Source organism: Solanum stenotomum, chromosome 8 (assembly GCF_019186545.1).
Source record: "Solanum stenotomum isolate F172 chromosome 8, ASM1918654v1, whole genome shotgun sequence".
NCBI lineage: Eukaryota > Viridiplantae > Streptophyta > Magnoliopsida > Solanales > Solanaceae > Solanum > Solanum stenotomum.
Genome location: NC_064289.1, coordinates 19,781,137 through 19,804,763, shown reverse-complemented (window position 1 = coordinate 19,804,763; position 23,627 = coordinate 19,781,137). Strand labels below are relative to the sequence as shown.

The window sequence follows — 23,627 nt, the reverse complement described above, 5'->3', positions numbered from 1 at the left end:
AGCTGGACCATTAGGATTGAATTGTTGTTGACAAGCACCTTTTCTGGTGATTGTGCGGTGACAACCTCACTCACTAAAAACAAGTTTTGTGGAAGCAAAAAATTCCATAGAAATTATTTCAACTAGTTGGGACTAATATTTAGAATTATTACTGGTGTATATGGTAACATAGAGATAAGTGTGAGATTTATACCTCATTTGCTTGCAGTTAGTGAAGGTCTTAATCTTAATTATTTAGGTCTCAGTCATTAAGTCCATTTGTTTTTTAGGTCTGAATCTTACTCATTCAAATCTTAATCGACAAGTATTTTTTTTTAAAAATGTTTCAACCACTTATTGGTTTGAATAAATTTGAATTATTAAGATATGCAACAAAAGTCTAAGTATCATTAAAATATGTAACAAATAGTTCACCAATTCCATCTATTTACTGCTACCGCCACTGTCCACCATTCTCAACTATTGTTGTTGCTGCCCACCGTTATCAACTACGTACCGCCACCTTCGGCCACAATCACCATTGTTGTCAATCACTACAATCAATTGTCACTACCACTAGCTATCATTTACTATCATCATCATCAACCACCATTACTTGAATTTTTCTCTCTTTGAATGAATGTATGATTTGTTGTTTGCCATGTTGATTATATCAACCAAAAAGAATTATTAACCGTTGGACAAACAACCTCGTCCATTCTGATTAGTTTAGTACGCTGACGACTTCACCAACCTCTGACACGACAACTTTCCAACTGTATAGCACATTGACCTGGACGAGGACACTCTGCAGAGGACCGGGTCCCTGGATTTGTGAGGATCATCAAAACATCTGGAAACATTAAGACTTATCAGATACTATAATAGACAATCTATCAAACAATATAGCAAAATCTATGCAAGCACTTCTATTAAATGTTTAAAGATCAAACAATATGGAAACAAAGTTTTACATTCTTGACTTCTTGGTGAAGAATGAAGTGTTTTTTCAAAGAACATATATGCAAAAGAAATATTTTAATAATAATATATTTTGAAGTGATATTCTAAAATTAAAAATATTAAAAATTAACCAAACCGTACCGATACTGAAGAGAAACCGATATGATTGGGATGGTTTGAAAAAATCTAATTTTGGTTATACATTCTAAAATACCCAAAAAATTGAGATGATATAATTTTTAAAAAAATAACCAATCGAACCATTCCATTGGCACCCCACTCCTAATACGTCCTTCCAAGCTAGGATCAACACAAAGATATGCTTATAATACTCTTTTAAAGCTAATTTCACCCTAAATTGCTATTATACTTTCCAAACTAGTTTCACCCTACATTGAGATGAGCTAAATTAATGGATTGACACAAAGCATGTGAGAGTTCTTCTAATATATTTTCGTGTTATGGAAAAATGTGTCTTGACTAATTAAGTTAACAGTCAAGCTGGCAGAGCAAATAAATTTTATTAAGAGTTAAAAAAAAAATTTAACTGAATATACATATTAGATTAGACCTTTAACTAATGTGTTGAACGTTAATTTATTTTCTACACTATTTTTCTTTTTACCATTACTGCTTTATTATAACCTTGATAGGTCAATTTAGAGTCAACCTAAATGACTAATCTTTAGTTATATTGAGTATTAATCTTTTGTTATATATTGAGTACTTAATTAGCTCACCAAATTGTCAATCTTTGGACATGCTTGTCATGTTACATAAACTTTGGGGCAACATTTGACACTCTAGAGAAGATAATAAATGACTTATGACTATTCTTCCTTTTTAAGACATTAATTTCTTGATTAAACCAATTAACTCTGGATTGATTCCTCCAAAGTAAATACTCCTATAATTTAGTGTTATATTATAGTACTAGTATTGTTTTGATAGAAAAAGTCAACCAGATTAGATGAGCCAAACTAAAAGTGTAGACATTAGCTAACTAAACTTAGGGACCACAAAAAGAGTAAAAACAAACTAAAATTGAAAATTGATTAGCCGAAAATAGTTCATGAATTACCACCAATACCTATAAATATTAGTAAATGTTCCCTTATAATTCTTTCTTTTTTTTAAGAAAAGAGGTCAAAGGGCTAATTAGTTACTTTCGAAAGTCATTTTGATATCACGTCAAGCGAAATGACATAGATAAGATCATTGCTTAAAGAGTTTTATTGACAAATATTATATGTGCATATCTTAGATTAAAAGAAATTAGAAAAACAATCAAATATTATTTATTCAATTAAAGATGACATAGTTTTAGAGTAGAGCAAGTAATGCAATTCGATTTTAGAAATATTATATATCTATCTCTTACTTTTTTAAAATAAATCAAAATCTATACATATAAAATTATATAAATTGACTATGTCAAGCCAAGAATAGTAACAATAATTACTATTATACCTTAATTCCAACCTCGATAACGTTTTTGTTTATCTAAATTAAGAGATTACAATTAGAATAATATATAATTAACTCCGATCTCTCAATTTAATGTAGTCATTTTTTTTAATACCAGTTACTATATATATATTAAGAAACCCTTTCCTTACACTATTGGCATAATAAATTATTATTGATAATATGCTAAAATTAATAAATAATTAAAAATATACCATGTTTACAATTAATTATTGCTATGTAATTAAGGGTTTGCTAGTAGGATCTGTTAAAAAATAATGTATATATTAACTATGCGTATATTATTAACAGAGATGAATCTAGAAATTTAACTTTATGAGTTCTGAATTTTACTATAACTATTTTAATGATAATAATTGAATACTAGTTTAATATTCATGCATATTTAATAAACTTATTAATACTATTTAAGCAATATCTAGTGGATTTGACCGGTCGGCTACTAGCTTATTGCACCTATTATATACTTTTGTAACCTATATATAATTAATGCACCTATTAATTATATATTTAATTTAATTATGCTATGTATATAACTAATACATGAGAAACTCACTGTATTAGCAATATAAGAGATTTTAATGTATGCATTAGCATGATTAAAGGTAGGGGTGTGCACTATTCGGATTAAACCGAATAACCAAACCAAATCAAACCGAATTTTTATTTGGATTGGTTTTTTGGTTTTTCAGATTGGTTTTGGATTAATAAATTACTTTGTTTGGTTTTTTGGTTTGGTTTTGGATTTTAAAAATAAAAACCGAAAAACCGAAAAAAACCGAATTTTATATATATATATATATATATATATATATATATATATAATGTTCAGGCATAGAATTAAGTTGGAGTTAACCACTTTTGTCCCTTTTTGGTTATTGCCTTTCATAATGATTATGTTTATATTTTATGTTTGAATTACATCTATAATAGGTATACTTATAAGTATTGTGTTTTAAGTTTTACTTATGATTTATATTAGAAAGTATATTTAAGGGATTAAATATTATTACTTTGGTTATATATGTTATTAATTATTGACATAACCGAATAACCAAACCGAAAAAAGCCGAACCGAATAGAGGAAAACCAAACCAAACCAAATTTATTTTGGATCGGATTGGGTTACATTTTTACAAAACCAAAAACCAAAAATCCAAACCGAATAGTATAAAACCAAACCGAAAAACCGAATGCACACCCCTAATTAAAGGCATAATTATCTTTCAAAATTGTTATAACATCCTTTTTAATTTTTACCATATTTATGAAGGTATTTTATGAATAATATTTTTATTCAAATTATGTAATGCATATTACTTTAATACACTAAATCAAATAATGCATCAAAAATAATCTAAACGCAATTTATACAAATATAAATAAATTTTATCAATACGTCATATTTAATATTATTCTTATACGTCATAGCCCTAAAACTCTTGACGAGTATACAAATATCCCCTCAATACAGTATAAAAGGACACAAATAAATTCACATTGTTGTATATATATTTATTCATTTCCGCCTCTGTCCTGCTGCTTCTTCAACCTCTGCAATCCCTCCTCACTTTCTCCTTAGCTGCCATTCCGCCATTGACACACCTCTCTTTTTTTAATTCAGGTCCTTTTTTCCCTTCGATGTACGCTTCTGATTTTGTTGTTTTCAGTAATTCCCAATTTGCTTACCTTTGTTTTATCTTTCGGCTTTGTTTTGCTTGCTTTCGGTTTAGGTTTAGGCTTCCGCTTGATGTGGATAATTAGGTTTTTTAATTTCTGATCCTTTTTGGAATGAGGGGTTTCTTTCCTTACTCGTTAATTGTGTTTTAACTTATGGGGTTTGGTTATTCTATTGATTGAGTTTGGAATGTCTATAATTTTATGGATAGATTAATGTGAATAGGGTTATCAGAACTCAGAAGGTGTTTTTAATGTGGATGTTCAGTTTGAGGAATTTTAGGTGATGTTCAGTCATTGATGAATATTTCCGTAGGGGTTTGAAAATTGAACTCAGCATTTGCTAGATGTTAGCTTTTTTAGTGCTAATACAATGAGGGTGACTGATTTTATTAGATAATAAGATCATTTATCGTGGTCTGTATATTGCATTGCTCTTTTTGCTTATGAATTGAATTTTGCGTAAATGTAAGCGGAAGCTTTAGAATTTTTGTGTAAAGATTAGTTAATTTGTAGTGGAGTTTAACTTGTTTGTAATGAAAACAGGTGAAGTTGGTGGAGTGAGAAATGGCTTCAAGCGCAAGTGAGGAGGCAGGAATAGGGAAGTCTCTGGAGGAAGTGTCAAAGGGGCAGCAGCGGTGCCAATCTAGTGAAACATTGGCGGAATGGAGGTACTGTGAGCAGATGGAGAATGGAACTCCGTCAACATCACCTCCATACTGGGACAGTGATGACGACGATGATGGTGGTATGATGTTTCTCTTTTTTGTTTTTTTGCCAACTATCCTTAGAAATTCTTTTTGATCCTTGACAGATGAGGGAGTAGTTTTATGTTGTTTGATTTGGTACTATTTGTTTCGCTCTTGAATTGCTATATTGTTTCCATTAAGATGCATTTGTGGGAAATGAGATTTTTTTAAGCTGAGAGCTCATAGGCTGGGGGAGATTTGAACTTGATTATGATAAGCTGGACCATTAGGATCGAATTTTGTTGTTGACAAACACCTTTTCTGGTGATTGTGCAGTGGCAACCTGACTCTTTTTGGTATCCTTTGTAGCACACATCTCTTTTCGACTGCTACTTCAGTCTTTGCTTGCGACTAGGTTCCAATATGGGAGCTTTTGCTTACAGATTCTGGTTATCAAACTTATCTGGCAAGAATGTGGTGATCTAAATTTTTCGGCAACTCTTTGACAGATTCTCGAGATTTGATTCAGATTCCCTAAAAACAAGATTTGTGGAAGCAAAAAGTTCCATATAAATGAGACCAACTAGTTGGGACTAATATTTAAAATTATTACGTTGCGTGTATGGCAACATATGGATAAGTGTGAGATTTATGTCTCATTTGTTTGCACTTAATGAAGGACTTAATCTTAATTATTTAGGTCTCTGTCATTTAGTTTATTCGTTTTTTATGTTTGAATCTTAGTCATTCAAATCTTAATCATTAAGTGTTTTTTTTTAAATGTTTCAATCACTTAATTGGTTTGAATAGATCCGAATGATAAGATATGTAACAAAGTTTTAGTATCATCAAGATTTCTATTTAAAAATTTCTATAAAAATGATAGTTCACGAATTCCATCTATTTACTGCTACAACCACCGTCCACCATCATCAAGTATCGTTGTTGCCGCCCATCGTTATCAACTATGTACTGCTAGGGCTGGGCGTTCGGTCGGTTCGGTTCGGTTTGGTTTTTTGGTTTGGCAAAAATATGAAACCAAACCAAGCTGAAATAAATTCGTTTTGGTTCGGTTTGGTTATTACAATTTCGGTTTGATTTTCGGTTTAACCAAATTTAATTAATGTGGCCTGTGGGCTGTGGCATCTGGATAATTTTCTGCTTGCTTGATTATAAACTGATCAAAATCTGACTTTCTTAGCCTTAATCTATTTCACCAAGTCTCAACTCTCAACCATTCAAGTTGTTTCTTGGCAGTTAAACAAGCTGGAGAGCAAGATAACCTTCTTTCATGACATGGATAATGTGGTTATTAGGGTGAGAGAACTGTTGGAGAGGTCAAAACAGGGGCTTCTCCTTGAACATAGTCAAATACTTCTCCTTGGCCACTACTGCACTAGTAAAAGATAGTTTGCTGGGTATGATCGTATGAGTCTCTTAAAACTGCAGGGATTCCAAGAACTCCAACATTACATCAATGTCATTAGCAAAAGAAGCATTACACTGAAAATTTTAAATTCCGGATACATCTATTTTAGGTTCTTACATTTCTTTTTCAAAATAACTTCTCATGGACAGTGAGCACTGACCTTCGACTTTTGAGTTGCGAGCACAAGAGATGAGAGATGACTGATGAGAGTTGAGAGACGAGCTGCGGCATACGCAAGTTGTAACTGAGACGAGAGTTGAGAGGTGAGAGTTTGGTTTGTGTTAGGAAAATCAATTTAGGGATTTCTGAATTCTGATTGGAATTTGGGATGGGCATGGGCTGAGATCAGTATTTTAATTAAGGTTGTGGGCTATCAGCTATGGGCCGGCTGGGCAATGGGCATGGGCTGAGATTAAATGAAGGGGGTAAAGAATAGATATATATAATTTCGGTTATTTCGGTTAACCAATTTTTTTAAGCTAAAAACCGAAAACCGAACCGAAAAACTGAAATATTGAAAATCGAAACCGAAACCGACAGAAATAACTGAAAAACTGAAACCGAAATTTAAAAAAAATCTGTTTGGTTGGTTTTTTCGATTTTAACAATATTATGCCCAGCACTATGTACTGCCACCCTCATCCACAATTACCATCATTGTCAATCACTACAATCAAATGTCACTACCACTACCTATCATTTACTATCATCACCCCCAAGTCACCAACCACCCGTCGCCACAGACAATCACAACCATCAATCACCACGTTATATATTGTCAACCACCATCATTATTCACCACAACCACAACTATTACGTCATCCACTATCACCAACTACTAGCATCAACCTCTACTCCCCACCACCATCGCCATTAGCTACTACCCATAACTTACTATTAGCTAACATCTTCCCCAATTGATATATAGTATTAGATTAATTTAGTATTTATTGAATTTTATAATTGTTAATCTTTGAATAGCAACCGTTTATACATTTTAGTGTTAAAAAAAACAATCTTAATTAATTAGTATTTAAATCTTAATACAACATCTTAATATCCAAATGTGTAATTAGATTCACAAATCTTAATCTTAATGCACATCTTAATATTCAGATATGTATTTGGGTTTAGACACATCTAATGCTTAATGAACATCTTAATATTTCAGATGTGTATTCAATTTTAAATATCTTAATCTTAATAAAAACAAAATGAGGCCTTAGAAATCTCTTCATTTAGAGCTCATAGTTTTTCTTTTTTCTCGTTTTTAAACAATGGCAATGGCACCCAAGGGTGTAACCTAGTGGGCAATGAAGTGATTTAGAGTCATGAGGTTTTAGGTTCAAATCCTAGCAGAGACAAAAAACACTAGCTGATTCTTCCCATCTTTTCTAGCCTTGTGGATAGAGTTATTTGGTACATGTTGCCGGTGGGAGGTGGGCAGGTATCCCGTAGAGTTAGTCAAGGTGCGAAATTTTACTGGACACCATGGTTATAATAAAAATGGGCATGTCTACGCCAACTCTTAAGTTATAAGACCAATTATTTAGTATTGGAATGAAATGGGTGTAAATACAGCAAGATGGATGTAGATGATTCATATAACCCATTTAATTTGGGATTGAAGCGCGTGATTGTTTTCATGGTAAGCTCTTTAGCTATCATTTTGGGGACTATTTACTCTCGCTATTTTTTTTTAAAAAAAAACTGAAGTAGTTTCTCGAATTTGAGTGTTAACTGATATGGTGAAGACTTCATAAAAAAAAACTGATATGGTGAAGTGTTAAGCTATGTTGTTCTGACTCTCCAAAAATGTTGCTACATCCATGTAGGATCCTCCATAATTTCACTACTTTTGGAGGATTGACATGCACCCGACGATATTCTTGAAGAGTCTGAGCAACATAGGTGTTAAGTGCTTCAAGTTTCATGTTTTGAGATAAGATTGTCCCGCAATGGACTAATATTATATGTATTGTGTTGACACCTATAATAGATGAATATTGTATTCATTCATTATACCATAAAGTATCAGTATATTATACTCTTCTGTTCTCTTAGTTTCTACACAAGAAGTAAATTGCAAATAGCATGTGGTATTTTTATCTATTAGATATACTTAAAGTATACTTGGATAATTCCCCGTGGGAAAGATATCATCATTAATTGGTATAGAGATAGTACATTAGTACATAATTACCCCCTCCAGTTATAACACTTTTTTCAAAGAGACATTGGAGGTTTGCGAGGGTCCTAGTACCCCTTAAGCAATTTAAAAGTGGTATAAATACCCCATTTTCCAGTCAACCTTACATATAAGAAAAGAAGTGCAAATTACGCACCAATTATTGCTTGCCATGTGTCAAATTTATTTAATTATCTAATCTGTATTTTAATTAATGTTTTTTCTTGTTTTATTTTCCTTATATCTTCTTTTCTCTTTCCTTCTTCAATCTTCATCGTATGCTTGTAATCCCAACCCTTTGTTGCTCATCGCTGGCCATCCTCCGGCGTAGCTACCATCACCACCACTGCCATAATACCACCTCCACTGGTTCTACCACCAAATCAAAATTAACATCGAAAATCAAAATCACTGCCAAATTATACTTTGAAAATTAAAAATCACCACCATCTCCAGCTCCTTACCCCATTACAAAATGATGCATCGTAACTCCATCAGGATGAAGTTTAATAGTACACTTTTACTGCAATATGATGAATTGAAGTTCCTTAATTAACTCGCTACAGAACTCCATAACAAAAACCATAGGAAAAAACAAAGAGAAATGATGGATTAGAGAATAGGTTCACGGAAAAAAACCCTCGAAGAAACAGAGCAGAAGGTAGAAAAGGTAAAAGAAAAAAAAAAGAGAAGCAAGAAGATTACGAAAAAAATGATAAGAGGATGGGCGAGAACCATATTCACTCAAGTCAACAAGAAGATAATGAGATGCACAATTCCGAAACCAAATTGGGTCTTCTGGATCGAAAAAGAAAAAGAAAGAATTGAAAAACTTAAATGAAATAGATAAAGTTAAAAAAGGATATTTCTAATAAAAAATATATATTAAAAATGCTGGAATTTTTTTTTCGCTTATCTCACTCACTGTTGGAGAGTGAAATACACTCTATGCCCCACCTGAGCTCATAAGGTGGTGATAAATACAGATCAAACAACAATAAGAGTGTACTAAGACCTTAGCAACGTTTCAATGTCTCTTTGAAATAATGTTATAATTTGAGGGGGTAATTATGTATTATCTCAATTGGATATGTGGAACATATGTTGATTTTGGTAGTGTTAGCCTCTGCGCTAACTTTCAGAGAGACAACTACCTGTTCCTAAGATGAAGTTTCTTCCTTATACTCCTTATACTTCACCAGTTTTCTACTTGTTCCCTATTTTATGTGCCTTATTTAAAGCCCTTCGCTTTATTTATTTTCTTAACCTTTTCTATTGTCTCTCAGGACCTAAACCGGTTGAGCTATATCAAAAATGTACCTGGAAGATTGATAAGTTTTCACAAATTAACAAGAGAGAACTTCGGAGTGATACTTTTGAGGTTGGCAGCTACAAATGGTATTATTTCTTTGGGAAGAATTGTCTTGTGAAATATACATGTGGAATTGACTCTATGATCTCGTCTTTTAAATGCTTAGAAGGTATAGCCAGATGTGTTTCCCACTTCCCATGCAGTTGTATTGATTTGGAAAAATCATGCATCAGCTGCTGATCTATGTTTATGGCATTCAACTGTTAATTGACTAAACTCTTTTACTTATGTTTTTATTATGTTGAAGTTATTCTACATGGTCATAGGACCACTTAGTCTTTTCTATCTTTCCTATTTGGCTTTCTCTTTTAAGAGGTAAAGAGCAGAGAGTTGCTGAAAAGCTTTATGTGCATTCCTCTTTATTCCTTTAGGCAAAGGGGAGATGTAAGGGTTGTGTTTCTTTTTTAGTCTAGAAGTAGGAGAGGAAAGCTGTGTAACTCCTCCACTTCATCTTTTTCAATTTGTAAAAGGATAAAAACAATGAAGTAAATCCTTTTATTTCCCCTTGAGCTGTTCGGACACAAATGAATTGATTCATATATGACGTGCCCCCGCTCCTTCTCTTTGTCGAAACAAAATATTCTTTAAGTGCTGACTACCATGCTCTTGTTATACTAATATAAAGTAATATGTGTAGTTTTGTCTTTTGTGAGAATAAACTTAAGAGTTTAGATCTGAGATCCATTTTGCTACTTTTGTAACTTTTAGTCGACATTGCCAATTGGCAGGAATAACAGTAGCATCTTCTGTATTCTTATATGCTTGTTTCTCCTCTCATCGAATGACAATTATCAATTTATAAATTAAGAATTTACTGATAAAAGTTCTCTTATCCAACTGTTGGATGCAGGTATATTTTGATTTATCCTCAGGGATGTGATGTCAGCAGTCATCTCTCTTTGTTTCTTTGTGTGGCTAATCATGACAATCTTCTTCCGGGTATGATAATGCTGATAGTGTCTGTCACAGCTATTTTGAAAATGATGCTTTAGCTGAGCTGATGTTTTTCCTTTCTATCTTCATAACACAGGCTGGAGTCATTTTGCACAATTTACTATAGCTGTGGTTAACAAAGATCCGAAGAAGTCCAAGTATTCGGGTGAATTTATTAGACATTGCTTGTGTGATGGACTTCTTGGTTCCCTCCTATCACATTAATATGCTGTTGCAAATTTTTCTGCAGATACATTGCATCGTTTCTGGAAGAAAGAACATGACTGGGGATGGAAAAAATTTATGGAGGTTTCCAAAGTTGTAGATGGATTTCTTGATTCTGATACCCTCATTATCAAAGCTCAAGTTCAAGTCATCAGGTTTATCTCGACTCTTTCCTCTATATAGTTTGGTTTTCCCATTTAATGAATAAATGGGGGTCTATTCATATAGGTAGTTTTACACTGTTTAGTCTATAACACCTTTTTCTGATGTATATCTAATGAGTGTCAACTTAGACATCGGTTTCAACATGGACAGGATGAATTATTAGAAGTACCCTTACTGCCTAGTATTAAGTATGAACCAAATAGTAACTTAAATGAATGTGGACCAAGGAAATAATATCTTTAGTTGGAGGCCTCTATTTATTTTAATTTTTCGGTTTAACTTTTCTAATCAGCTTGTGGACATCCAATCCTCCTCTGTATTCTTCTCTTTGAGCATAAAATTCCATTTCATATAAAAAGAAATTGCTGTCTTCTTAAGTATCTAGTCTTGAGCTCTTGAGCTGTCTCATTTATATTTTTATGGATCTTAAACAGTGATTATCAGATTCTACGGAGATATTTGTGATGCTAACCATTTTGACCTATGTTGTTTATTTGTAGGGAGAAAGCAGAGCGTCCTTTCCGTAGCCTTGATTGTCAATATCGGCGAGAACTTGTTAGGGTGTATTTAACGAATGTTGAGCAAACTTGCCGTCGTTTTGTGGAAGAGCGACGAGGAAAGCTTGGGAAACTAATAGGGGATAAAGCTAAATGGTCGAGGTAGGATGCAAATTTTCTTAGCTGTTTTCCATGTTTTGGAGATTATTGGTGTGATAGCTTCTAGCTTCTTTTTCTATGTTTTTGTTCTGTAATATTTTAGCTATATTATTGGTGGCTACTGACTCATACTCATATATAAGATATATGTTGAATAAGGTTTTGTTCCTCTTGCCTTCTGTTGGTCACTGCCTAATGTCATTTATGGTCTGAATTGTGTTAATTCTTAAATCTCCGTGCTAAACTTACTGACTGCTTATGTATGATGGTGTTTCAGTTTCTGTGCTTTTTGGCTGGGAATAGACCAAAATTCTAGACGCCGCATGTCCAGAGAGAAATCAGATCGGATTTTGAAAATGGTGGTCAAGAACTTCTTCATAGAAAAAGAGGTTACGTCTACTCTTGTGATGGATTCGTTGTACAGTGGGCTTAAAGCTCTGGTAGACCAGAGTAATGGACAGACAGGTAAAGGGAAACATTTAGATGCAGTGGAACAAACAGTTCCTATTGTTTACCTGGAGAAAGACATGTTTGTCTTGGTGGATGATGTCTTGCTTTTGCTTGAGAGGGCTGTTTTGGAGCCGTTGCCTCCGAAGGATGAGAAAGGTCCTCAGAACCGTACAAAGGTGAGTTGCATAATTGCATTCTTGAAACTATATGCAAATATGTCCAACAATTATAGCCCTTGCAAAAAATGTCTAACAATTCTAGTGTTAATTGCGTCACTAGCTTTTAAGTTACTTTTACCATTACTTTTTCATTTTAGGATGCCGCTTCTGGGGAGGACACGAACAGAGATCCCATTCAGCGTGATGAGAGGCGCTTAACTGAACTAGGTCGGCGAACTATTGAAATATTTGTCCTTGCGCATATTTTCAGGTAAATTTTTAAATGAGTTAGTTGCCTTTTCTTTGTCATTTAACTGCGAGGCAATGCAGAAACTATTTCCAGGTCTTTATGGATCTGCAAGGAAAGGAGAGCGAGCGCTCATGTTATATGACATAACTGAGATTGCATTGAATTTGACTCTGCATATCTCTCTCTGAGTGAGCTTGATCTTCATATTACATTAATAGATTGTTGTGGTGGATTATTAGTTTTGCCAGCAGAATAGGTTGGCGCCCCTTGCATTATTAACTGCATTTTCTGCATCAGAGAGGGGAGATGTTGTTTGTTTCTTCTAGTTACAAGTTATGAGTTTTGCTGCTTCCTTTGGCTAGTGGTATTTTGTTATTGACTACAGCTTTTAATAGTTAACAGTCACTTAATTGCTTACATTCTGCAGTAAAATAGAGGTTGCATATAAGGAAGCTGTTGCATTAAAGAGGCAAGAGGAACTCATCCGTGAAGAGGCTGCTTGGCTGGCTGAAATTGAGAAGAAAGCTAAACGAGCATCTGAGAAGGAAAAGAAGTCAAAGAAAAAACAGGTATTGATTTGCATTGAGTTTCATTACAAAAATTGCATGAAGAATCAGATTCATTAATTATACAATTAATCGGCACATCTGAAAGTGATGATACTAGGTCAGTTTCTGTGGCTGGTGGCTCAGATGCTACTAGGTTCATAGCAGACGTACTTACTGAGCAGAGAGCGAGACTAACATACCCAATAGAGAGAAAAGCAAGAGTTACCCCCCTCCCCCCATACACACACACAGGAAAAAAAGTTCCTTTGGATTTTGTTGGCTGTTTTTTAATGGGAGGTTTAGTATACAAAACTAAGTATTCTATCATTAGTTTGCATTAATGACCTGTCACAAATGGATAGAATCCCTATGTTGAGTTTAGCATGCGATAAAATCACTCTCGCCAACTGAGTAGGTCAAGAATTACAACAACATACCCAGTGTAATCCTACAAGTTGGGTCTAAGGAGGGTGGTGTGTGCAGCCTTAACCCTACCTTCTGAAGGAAGGACAATTGTTATATATATATATATATACACATATATATCGCTCTTGCACAATGTAGCCCACAAGCCCCTTGATGTCATTTAGGATAAGAAAGATGATCCATAACTTATCCAGAGAAGGTTAAGCAAGATGCTTCAATTGGAATTTTTTTAGAAAGTATATATGGAATGCTGTACTAAGGAGCTCTTTCATGTATGACCCTGGGTATTTATCCTTGGTGCAAATTTATTTTTTTAATTTTGATTAGCAAGATCATTTGTAGGTTCTGGTGCTATACAATGTAATTGCTCACATCACTGTCTTATTGCTTCGCCTTTTGTGTTATTTAGAGATTTCATTTGTTGCTTGACCAGTCAGAAACTGATTATGCAGAAAAGTGATTATTTGCTAGAAAATACTCAAATGCATGCTACATACAAGCAAACTTAATGTTGAAAATCACTTATTTTCATTTAACAACACATTGAGCACAGTAAAATTTTATCGCGTTTAGTTGCTTACTTTGTACTTCAGTCTAAACAGAAGCGGAATATCCGGAAAGCAAAGGATAAGGAGAGAGATGAAAAACCTGATGTTATGGTGCATGATGAGACTGAAGTTGATGGTCCCATTGGTGAAGGAAATGAGTACATGGCTGAGGTGCCAGGACAAGTACTTGGTAAATCAGATGTACTGGAAGAGGTTTCTGATATTTCTGATTCTCTAGACTCCATAATTCATCCTGATTCAGAAGACAGAAATGCAAGTCCTGTCAACTGGGATACTGATAGCTCAGAGGTGCATCCATCTGTGGAAGCTGGTTGCAGCAGGTTAATTGGCCTTTCAGCTTCGCAGAATGTGATAGCAGGAAGGATAAGTCCTTCCATGATGGATGATAGTTCATCAACGTGTTCCACTGACTCAATTGTTTCAGTAGTTATTAATGGAACCCACAGAGGTTTTCCTTTGATCCAGAAAAAACAGAACTTACCTAGCAGGTAAGGTTTTCTGCTTCCGTTTAAATATCTTTTAAAATGTCTGTCTTTACTTATAATTCCTAGTATTTCAACCTTTTAGAGGGAGAAATGAACGAAGCAGGTCAACTTGTAAGGCAGCTGATTGGGCTAGTGAAACACTTGGTCAGACGTCGGATGTTGTTTCAGATGATGGTCAGATAAGTGATACATCTGTAAGCTGTGGGGCAACAGGATCTGAGTGTCAGGCTACTGCACTTCCTTCGTGCGAACAGCAAGCAACTAACAAGGTTTTCATCTTCTCCCTGTACCCATTCCTTGTTTGCCCCTCCAGACAGAGTGGATATAATCCTGTAAGTGTGGTTGCTGAACACTCAGCAAGTTGAAGCACCTAAATCATGTGTTTCTCTTAGTTCTAAACTGCCTTCTTTTGATAGTTTCCTCTAGGTTTTTTTGACGACCCTCTCCTTTGCACATTGTGGTGAACATTAGATGCTCATCTCCTTCCACCAGTGTTGTGAAAGGCGGTCGCCTCATCGCCAATGGCGAGAGGCGAGGCGAGGCAACCCTTCATCGCATTTTAGCATTGTAGCGAGGCGATCGTCAAAAGGCGACGCCATGGCGACAAAGGTGAGAGGCAAGAGGCGAGAAAGGGGCTGCCTTTTGTATTTTCTTTAAAAAAAGGCGACCAATTTAGGGTTTTAAATGTTAAAAGGTAATTTTAAGATTTTCGTCTAGACTCCTCAAGCGACTAGCTAGACTTTTTTCGACGACTCCAAAATCTAACCAATATGTATTTCTTCTTTTATTCTTCAGATTTCTTCTTCCTCTATTTCGTTCTCCTTCTTCTTCATAGTCACTTCTACCTCTGTTTTTTTTCTCACTGTTTTGACTTTTGTTCTGTTTTTTTCTCATTCAAGTTCCAAGTATGTATTATCTATTTTCAGCTTTTGAATTGAAATATTTTCTTATATGTTATTGCTATTGAGATTTTGATTATTGTGAGAAGAGTTTGAGAGAGAACTTAGCTTGATTATTCCCACAAGCTATTGGGGTTTAAATAGCTAAGTATACATGTCCTAAAAAGGAAAGGAAATCAATACCTAATCACTACAAATCAATATCAAATCAAGCTACCTACTATATTTACATATGCTATAGAAATTAGAATATTCCTAGGATTCTAACATTACCCCTCAAGCTGGTGCATACAAATTATATGTACCAAGCTTGTTACATATATAACTTGTTTTGGGACCAGCTAGGGACATGGTGAATATGTCTGCAAACTTATCACTTGACTGCACGAACCTTGTGACTATGTCTCCTGAAAGTACCTTTTCTCTAACAAAATGACAATCAATCTCTATGTGTTTGGTCCTCTCGTGAAATACTGGATTCGATGCAATGTGAAGTGCAGCTTGATTATCGCACATAAGTTCCATTCCTTTAGTATCTCCAAATTTCAACTCCTTCAGTAGTTGCTTGATCCATATGAGTTCACATGTTGCCACTGCCATAGCCTGATATTTTGCTTTTGCACTAGATCTAGCAACCACATTTTGTTTCTTACTTTTCCAAGACACCAAATTTCCCCCAACTAGAACACAATATCCAGAAGTGGATCGTCTGTCAGCTGGTGACCCTGCCCAATCTGCATCTGAATATCCAACAATTTTCTCATGTCCTCAGTCTTCATAAAGAAGTCCTTTCCCTGGAGCAGATTTTATGTATCGAAGAATGCAAATATCTACATTCCAATGACTATCACAAGGAGAGATCAAAAACTAACTTACGACACTTATCGAGAAGGTAATATCAGGTTGAGTCACTGCGAGATAATTCAACTTTCCTACCAGCCTTTAATATCTTTCTGGATCGCTAAGAGGTTCCCCCAATCTGGTAGGAGCTTAACATTTGAATCCATTGAAGAATCAATAGGCCTACACTCTATCATCCCTGTCTCTTCAAGAATAACAAGTGCATAATTCCTTTGTGAAATGGCAATTCCTGATTTGAATTGAGCAACCTCAATGCCCAAGAAGTACCTCAATAGACCAAGATCCTTAGTTTGAAAGTGTTGGAAAATGTGATGTTTCAATTTTGGTAATTCCCTCATTATCATTGCCTGGGATAACTATGTCATCAACATACACTACCAAATACATGCACAAACCTGGAGCAAAGTGACAATTAAACACAGAATGATCAGCTTCACTTCGAACCATGCCAAACTCTTAAATAACCATGCTAAACTTCCCAAGCAATGCTTGAGGAAACTGCTTCAGGCCATATCCATAAAGTGCATCAATCTGTCCATCAGGCCCAACCTTCACTGTATATACCCACCAACAACCGATTGTAGATTTATCTAGAGGTAGAGGAACAAGCTCCCAAATACCACTAGAGTGTAAGGCAGACATCTTCATCAATAGCTTCCGTTGCCCAAGTTGGTAATCCTGTTGCTTGTATCTCACAGTCCATCGGGCTTGGCCCTTGGGTTATGGACTAAGGTGCTTCTGACCACATTTCTGGTAACAAATCTTTATTGTATAATATTACTTACTCTCATTCCCTTCCCACTCATTACATTAGCTAATGGTTTTCAGACCATGGCAGCCAGGGTCAGTCAAGCCAATCCCTTACCTTTCTTGACTCTAAATAATGTTCTTTTTGTCCCTAGTTGTCCCTTTAGCCTCTTGTCAATAAGTCGTTTGGCTAAGGCTTTAAATTGTTTCATCTCATTTTATAGTGAATTCTTTGTCATACAGGACCTCAGTACAGGAAGGATGATTGGCGAAGGGCATGAGTCAGATGGACTTTATTATCTCAATTCTCACAAATCCACTACAGTTTGCTCAATCTTAGACTCTCCAGATTTAATCCACAAACGATTGGAACACCCTAGTTTATCCAAACTTCAAAAGATGGTTACCTAGCTTGTCCAAATTGTCTAAGTTAGATTGTGAGTCATCTCATTTGGGGAAGCACACCCAAGCTACTTTTCCACGTAGTCCTATTAATCGTGCATAGTCTCTTTTTCATTTAGTTCATTATGATATTTGGGGCCCTAGTAGAGTCAGTTCTACATTGGGTTTTAAGTATTTTGTTTCTTTCATTGATGATTACTCAAGGTGCACTTGGATGTTCTTAATGAAAGATCGTTCTGAATTATTTCCCATATTTCAAACTTTCTGTGCTGAAATAAAAAACCAGTTTGGTGTTTCTATTCGCATTTTTCGTAGTGATAATGGACAAGCTAGGTACCATCTTTTGAAGTTTTGATAAACTAGGGTGTCCCAATTGTCTGTGGATTAAATCTGGAGAGTCTGAGATTGAACAAACTGTAGTGGATTTGTGAGAATTGAGATAATAAAGTCCATTTGACTCATGCCCTTCGTCAATCATCCTTCCCGTACTAAGGTCCTGTATGACAAAGAAGTCACTATAAAATGAGACGAAACAATTTAAAGCCTTGGCCAAACGGCTTATTGGCAAGAGGCTAAAGGGACAAAAAGAACATTATTTAGAGTCAAGGAACGTAAGGGATTGGCTTGACCAACTCCGGCTGCCATGGTCTTAGAACCATTAGTTAATGTAACAGTGGGAAGGGACTGAGAGTGTAATATTAGACAATAAAGATTTGTCACCAGAAATGTGGTCAGAAGCACCTGAGTCCATAACCAAAGGGCCAAGTGTGGTGGACTGTGAGATACAAGCAACAGGAAAACCAACTTGGGCAACAAAAGCTAGTGATGAAGATGCCTGCTTACTTGCTTGATACTGAATAAAGTCAGTGTATTCTACCTCAGACAAAGAGAACAATTGATTGGTGGGATTACATGTGTATTCAGTTTGAGCATTCTTTGGTTTACCACGTAGAGAGTAGCACACCTCACGGGTATGACCCAATTTGTTACAATGAGCACATCTTGGTCGTCGTTTCCCATGCCGATTTCCGGTCTGAGATGCTAGGACAGAAGAATATGCAGGTGAAACTAGACGACATAGGTGGTGCAGCTAGTCGTAACAATCGAGCAAACAGGTCATCCATAACAGGATCGGTAGAGCTAGCCAAAATTTGATGTCGCACTGAATCANTGATACTGAAGAAAGTCAGTGTATTCTACCTCAGACAAAGAGAACAGTTGATTGGTGGGATTACATGTGTATTCAGTTTGAGCATTCTTTGGTTTACCATGTAGAGAGTAGCACACCTCACGGGTATGACCCAATTTGTTACAATGACCACATCTTGGTCGTTGTTTCCCATGCCGATTTCCGGCCTGAGATGCTAGGACAGAAGAATATGCAGGTGAAACTAGACGACATAGGTGGTGCAGCTAGTCGTAACAATCGAGCAAACAGGTCATCCACAACAGGATCAGTAGAGCTAGCCAAAATTTGATGTCGCACTGAATCAAGATCAGATGGAAGTCCAGCAAGTGTAACAATTAGAAACATCTTTTGACGCTGCTCTAATTGCTTTTCAACATTTGGAGTAGTGGGCATTAACTCATTAAATTCCTCCTGAACCTGTCCAAGATAAGTTGACATATCCAAGTCCTACTTTTTAAGGTTAGTCAACCGAGAAATCACATTATAAAAAGGGGATATGTCATTTGTATAGCCCAGGAGCCTTTTCCCAAACTAAGAAGCAAGTTTGGTTGGTTGAAACAATGGCATCAACTTTGAATCAATGGATTTCCGTAAAGACTACACAATGGAGCATCAATCTTCTCCCATTTGTCCCTATCTTTTTCAGTATTATCCTTGGCTTGTGTATCCAAGTGTTCCTTGTCCCTTGCACCATAATTGAACAGAGGAAGACCAAGATAAATAGTTTGCACTACCTGTCAAAGGTTCTGTGGTGATGCCATGGTTTGGGCTGGTGGAACTCACAGATTTAGTGCTAAACATATCGGATCTGAGAGACATAAAAAACAAATCTATTAGTGTTCAAAAATAAAGTAAATTCTGGGGAAAAAACTGAAGAACAAATCTGGAAAACAACTGGAGACGATCTGGAGAACTGCTTACCGTCTTGCCTGAAAAAGTTGCTGGAAAAAAAAAGAACTGCCAGAAAAGTGGCTGAAAAACACAACCTGTGAGGATTCCAATCGTAATGGTGGTACTGGTATACGCACAATACCCCTGGAGAGTGTCGGAATCGCAGAACAGTGAAGGTTTTGCTGGAAAAAAAAATTCAACAATTTTGTTCTCTTATTATTCTTGTTTTCTCACTAAAGAAAGCGTTGATACCCTGTGAAGATGGATCTTGAGCCTAACTCAACCTCAAAAGCTAGCTTATGAGGGGAGGATTGTCCAAGTCCATACAAGGAGACTAAATTCCCATCCCTTTTCCGATGTGGGAATTCTTAACAATTATTTATATATGCAATTAAATTATTATTTTTTGGGTATTAATTGGGCCGAACTTCAAAAAGGTGAGCGCCTTGCCGCTCGCCTCGCCTTGTGGCAAGGCAAACCCTTGTCGCCTTTCGTCGTCCGAAACACTGCCTTCCACTAATGTTTCTTTATAGAACTATGAACAAAGAAATGGAAAAAAGAAACTTGTGGAAACTATCCCGTCTTTTAAGGATGTTCTTCTGGAATATTATTTATCTAGAAAAATGTATTTCTGAAATATTGGTTAATTGCATAGGCTTTTGAATGTTACTTGTTAACTATATTCATCTTTTTGTTTATATGCATATGGTGAGATGCCGGCCTTTCCAATTGATTGACTACTTCAAGGGTGATTACTCTGTAGGTGCTTTGATTATGTGCATATTTGAATTACAATTATCATGCAACGTCGTTTTCTTGCTGTATGCAGAAAGTAGCAGTTTTGCAGCAGAGAAATCTAGTTGATGATAGAGAGAGATCTTCCATATTGAAGCCCAGTGTCCAGTCTCCTCCTAGAAGCCCTCAAAAAAGTACAGTATCTGATGTTCAGTCAAAGGAAAATTTGAAAATCTCGGTCACTAGTGATCCTATCTTGGTCAAAAGTTCATTTTCAGATAGCCCTAAGCTGACTGATAAATCAGGTCCGGTGGTTGTCTCAGCTGAAACTTCCGTGATGTTGAAGGCTGATCCTCATAAAGCTGTAGAGGTAAAACCCTTGAAGAAGCCCTTGCTACAGCCTGCTTCAATTTCAACTGAGAAGTCCCTGTCTAAACAAGTGACTACTTCTGCCACAGCTGAAAGGTCTATCTCTAGACAAGTGCCTGCCCAGTCGAGACCGTTGAGTGCTCCTCTAGCTACTGATCCTAGGCCTGCTTCCCCTGTTGTTTCCATGGTTCAGGTAACACAATTATTACCTCGTTCAGTTAGTGCAGCTGGTCGATTGGGTCCTGATCCTTCACCAGCAACACATAGTTATGTTCCTCAGTCCTATAGAAATGCAATTATGGGCGGTCTTGTTTCTGGAAGCCCAGTTGGTTTTAGTCAGCCACATTCTCCAAGTTCAGCCGTTAATTCACCACATCCATACTCTCAATCACCTTCACTGACTTCTGGTCTAATGTTGTCGCCTGAGGGCCCGGAAAGAACAGAACATAGATCTGCTGGACCAAGCTTTTCTTATGGAATGGCGAATGAGGATACCTCATGGAATGGACAGAAATGGGAGAGTTCTGCAAGTTATAGTAGGTCAGTATCACATCCTTTCGTCTTAAATGACATCCAGGAATCTGATATGTTAAAGCCTGTTAACAGCAGGACCCATGATCATCTTCCATCTGAGCTTCCTGCCTGCATTTCTGGTTGTCAGTCCCAGAGTGTATTGGCAGATGAATTTCCACATCTTGATATAATCAATGACTTGCTGAACGATGAGAATGGAATTGGAAGGGCTTCTGAACCAAACTCAGGCTGGCAAAGATATAGCAACCATCTAAATCGTCAGTTCAGTTATCCGGGTGATATTAGTGTGGCAACTGATCTAGGTCCCTCAACACGCTCTTGTAGGTTTGAGCGAACAAGAAGCTATCACGATGAGCTACAGCATTACTATTCTGGAGGCCTTTATAATAGTATTAGGAATATGATTCCGCAGCCTAATCCACAATTTGTAAATGGGCAGATTGATCAGTTAGTTCATGACCAGTGGCAATTGATGCGTTCTGATCCATCTTTTCTTGGAATGAGAAATGGTCATACTGATACTGGTTACCTGTACCACACCCCTGATTATTCAAATATGGCGTGTGGTGTAAATAGGTATAGAGTATTTAGGCCTTCAAATGGGTTTTGAAAGCTAGCTATTTAATGAGGGAGCTTAGTCCCGAAACATTTGACTGTTCTCTGCCGTAATGTGTCTTTAGGTTTGGAGGCGAGGTTGTAGCCCTTCTGTAAAGAGTGATTCTGCCCTCATATTTTTTAGCTTTTGAAAACGCGTATTGGCTTTTTGATGTTTTAAAAGTTGGTGCCTGACGTCTAATATATATATATATATATAAGCACATTATCGGTAAGGTCTTGACATATAATATATATAGTTGTATAATCTCCAGTTTTTATGATGTTGTCAATGTGAGGATTGAAGCAGGTTCCATTGTGGTAGAGAGCATCTGAAGTGGATGATGCTTCATTCTTTTTCACTGAGAGAATTACCAACCAACTACTCCGACTCTTTGGAAGAATCAACTTACATCTCCCTCCTTCATTTCTTTCTATCATCGTTGGAATTTCTGGTTCGATCAAGACTTAAATAGTCCCATTCGTCTGTGTTATTATGTCTTTTTCTCCTTTTAGTCTTTTGACCATGAAATATTTAACGGAAAAAGATCAAAATTGTCCTTGAACTATGCGAAATAGATCACGTATACCCTTCGTTGCATTTTAGGATCAAAAACACCCCCGCCGTTATCCCAAGAGATCACAAATACCCTTCAAGAGTTAACACCCAAAAAATTTAATGATGTGGCAAGTCATGTGGACTTATCCCTCCACTTAAGCTGCCAACTAGGATTCCCACGTGTAGACCACCGCATCTACACCTCCTGATTCCACCACTGCCGGCACCGGCATCGGCTTCGGTACCATAGCCGTCGGATCAAATCGAACGTCTGCCACCTCTTTTTTGTTAACGACGTAACTCATCGAATCAATTATTGCGCTTTATTTCTAGTTCCTACCATGCCTCTGTTGGAATCAACAATCCTTGCTTCCATTGTGGTTCAATTTTATTAAATCGTTAACTTTTCCAATCGTTGCTCAGCCAACACTATCGATTTTCCGTTGTGAACACAAGAAAAATTATGGATTACTGTTAAAATTTGACTCTAAAAACACAAGAAAAAAAAATCATTTCTATATAATCTTTCTTCTTCTACCGTTTAGCTTCTAATTTTCTTGTCAAATAAAATATTGAAGGAACAAATGGTGGAGCGACCAATTATTGGTACTAAAAATATGATTACGGCAACAACAAAGGCCAACGTAAGATGAGTGTTCACTTTCTCAATTCAATTAATGGAGCCTTCGGACATTACTTGAAACTTTGATGGAGAAGATTCATTTTTTTCTCTCAAAACTAGGGTTTAATTTGGGAGGATGAATTAGGATTTGATCAAGAATAAAAGGGAAAATCCCAGTTGGTAGCTTAGTTGGAGAGATGAGTCCACGTGGCTTGCCACGTCATTAAAAATTTTGGATGTTAACTCTTGAGGGGTATTTATGATCTCTTGAAATAATGGCGGGGGTATTTTTGCTCTTAAAATATAACAAAGGGTATAAATGATCTATTCTGCATAGTTCAGGGGTAATTCTTGCCCCTTTTCCAAATATTTAATAAGCTACTTATAGTGGGAATTAAGCACTCGTAAACAAAAGAGCAACAATAATAATCAATTAGGTTCAGGTGCACATTGTTTTTGACGGGATTACAAAATTGATTGGATTAGAAATGTTTTTTTGTAGTTAAATTNTTAAAAATTTTTGGTGTTAACTCTTGAGGGGTATTTATGATCTCTTGAAATAACAGCGGGGGTAT

General features: G+C 36.0%; 1 protein-coding gene across 9 annotated transcripts in view; it reads left to right on the top strand.

Moving 5' to 3' along the window:
- LOC125872405 (TNF receptor-associated factor homolog 1a-like) overlaps positions 1–22,025 on the top strand; it is a 32,124-nt gene extending 10,099 nt beyond the window's left edge. For 3 of the 9 annotated variants that reach the window (XM_049553128.1, XM_049553131.1, XM_049553133.1), the window contains exons 2-13: positions 4,654–4,855; positions 9,700–9,811; positions 10,636–10,724; positions 10,816–10,884; positions 10,969–11,098; positions 11,609–11,767; positions 12,042–12,390; positions 12,531–12,643; positions 13,050–13,191; positions 14,190–14,653; positions 14,733–14,919; positions 20,469–22,025. In XM_049553128.1, the coding sequence (XP_049409085.1) occupies positions 4,675–4,855; positions 9,700–9,811; positions 10,636–10,724; positions 10,816–10,884; positions 10,969–11,098; positions 11,609–11,767; positions 12,042–12,390; positions 12,531–12,643; positions 13,050–13,191; positions 14,190–14,653; positions 14,733–14,919; positions 20,469–21,887 (3,414 nt within the window). In that variant the 5' untranslated portion in view covers positions 4,654–4,674 and the 3' untranslated portion in view covers positions 21,888–22,025. The other 6 variants (XM_049553135.1, XM_049553134.1, XM_049553127.1 and 3 more) reach the window with 6 other exon arrangements.
- Positions 22,026–23,627: the final 1,602 nt, after the last annotated feature.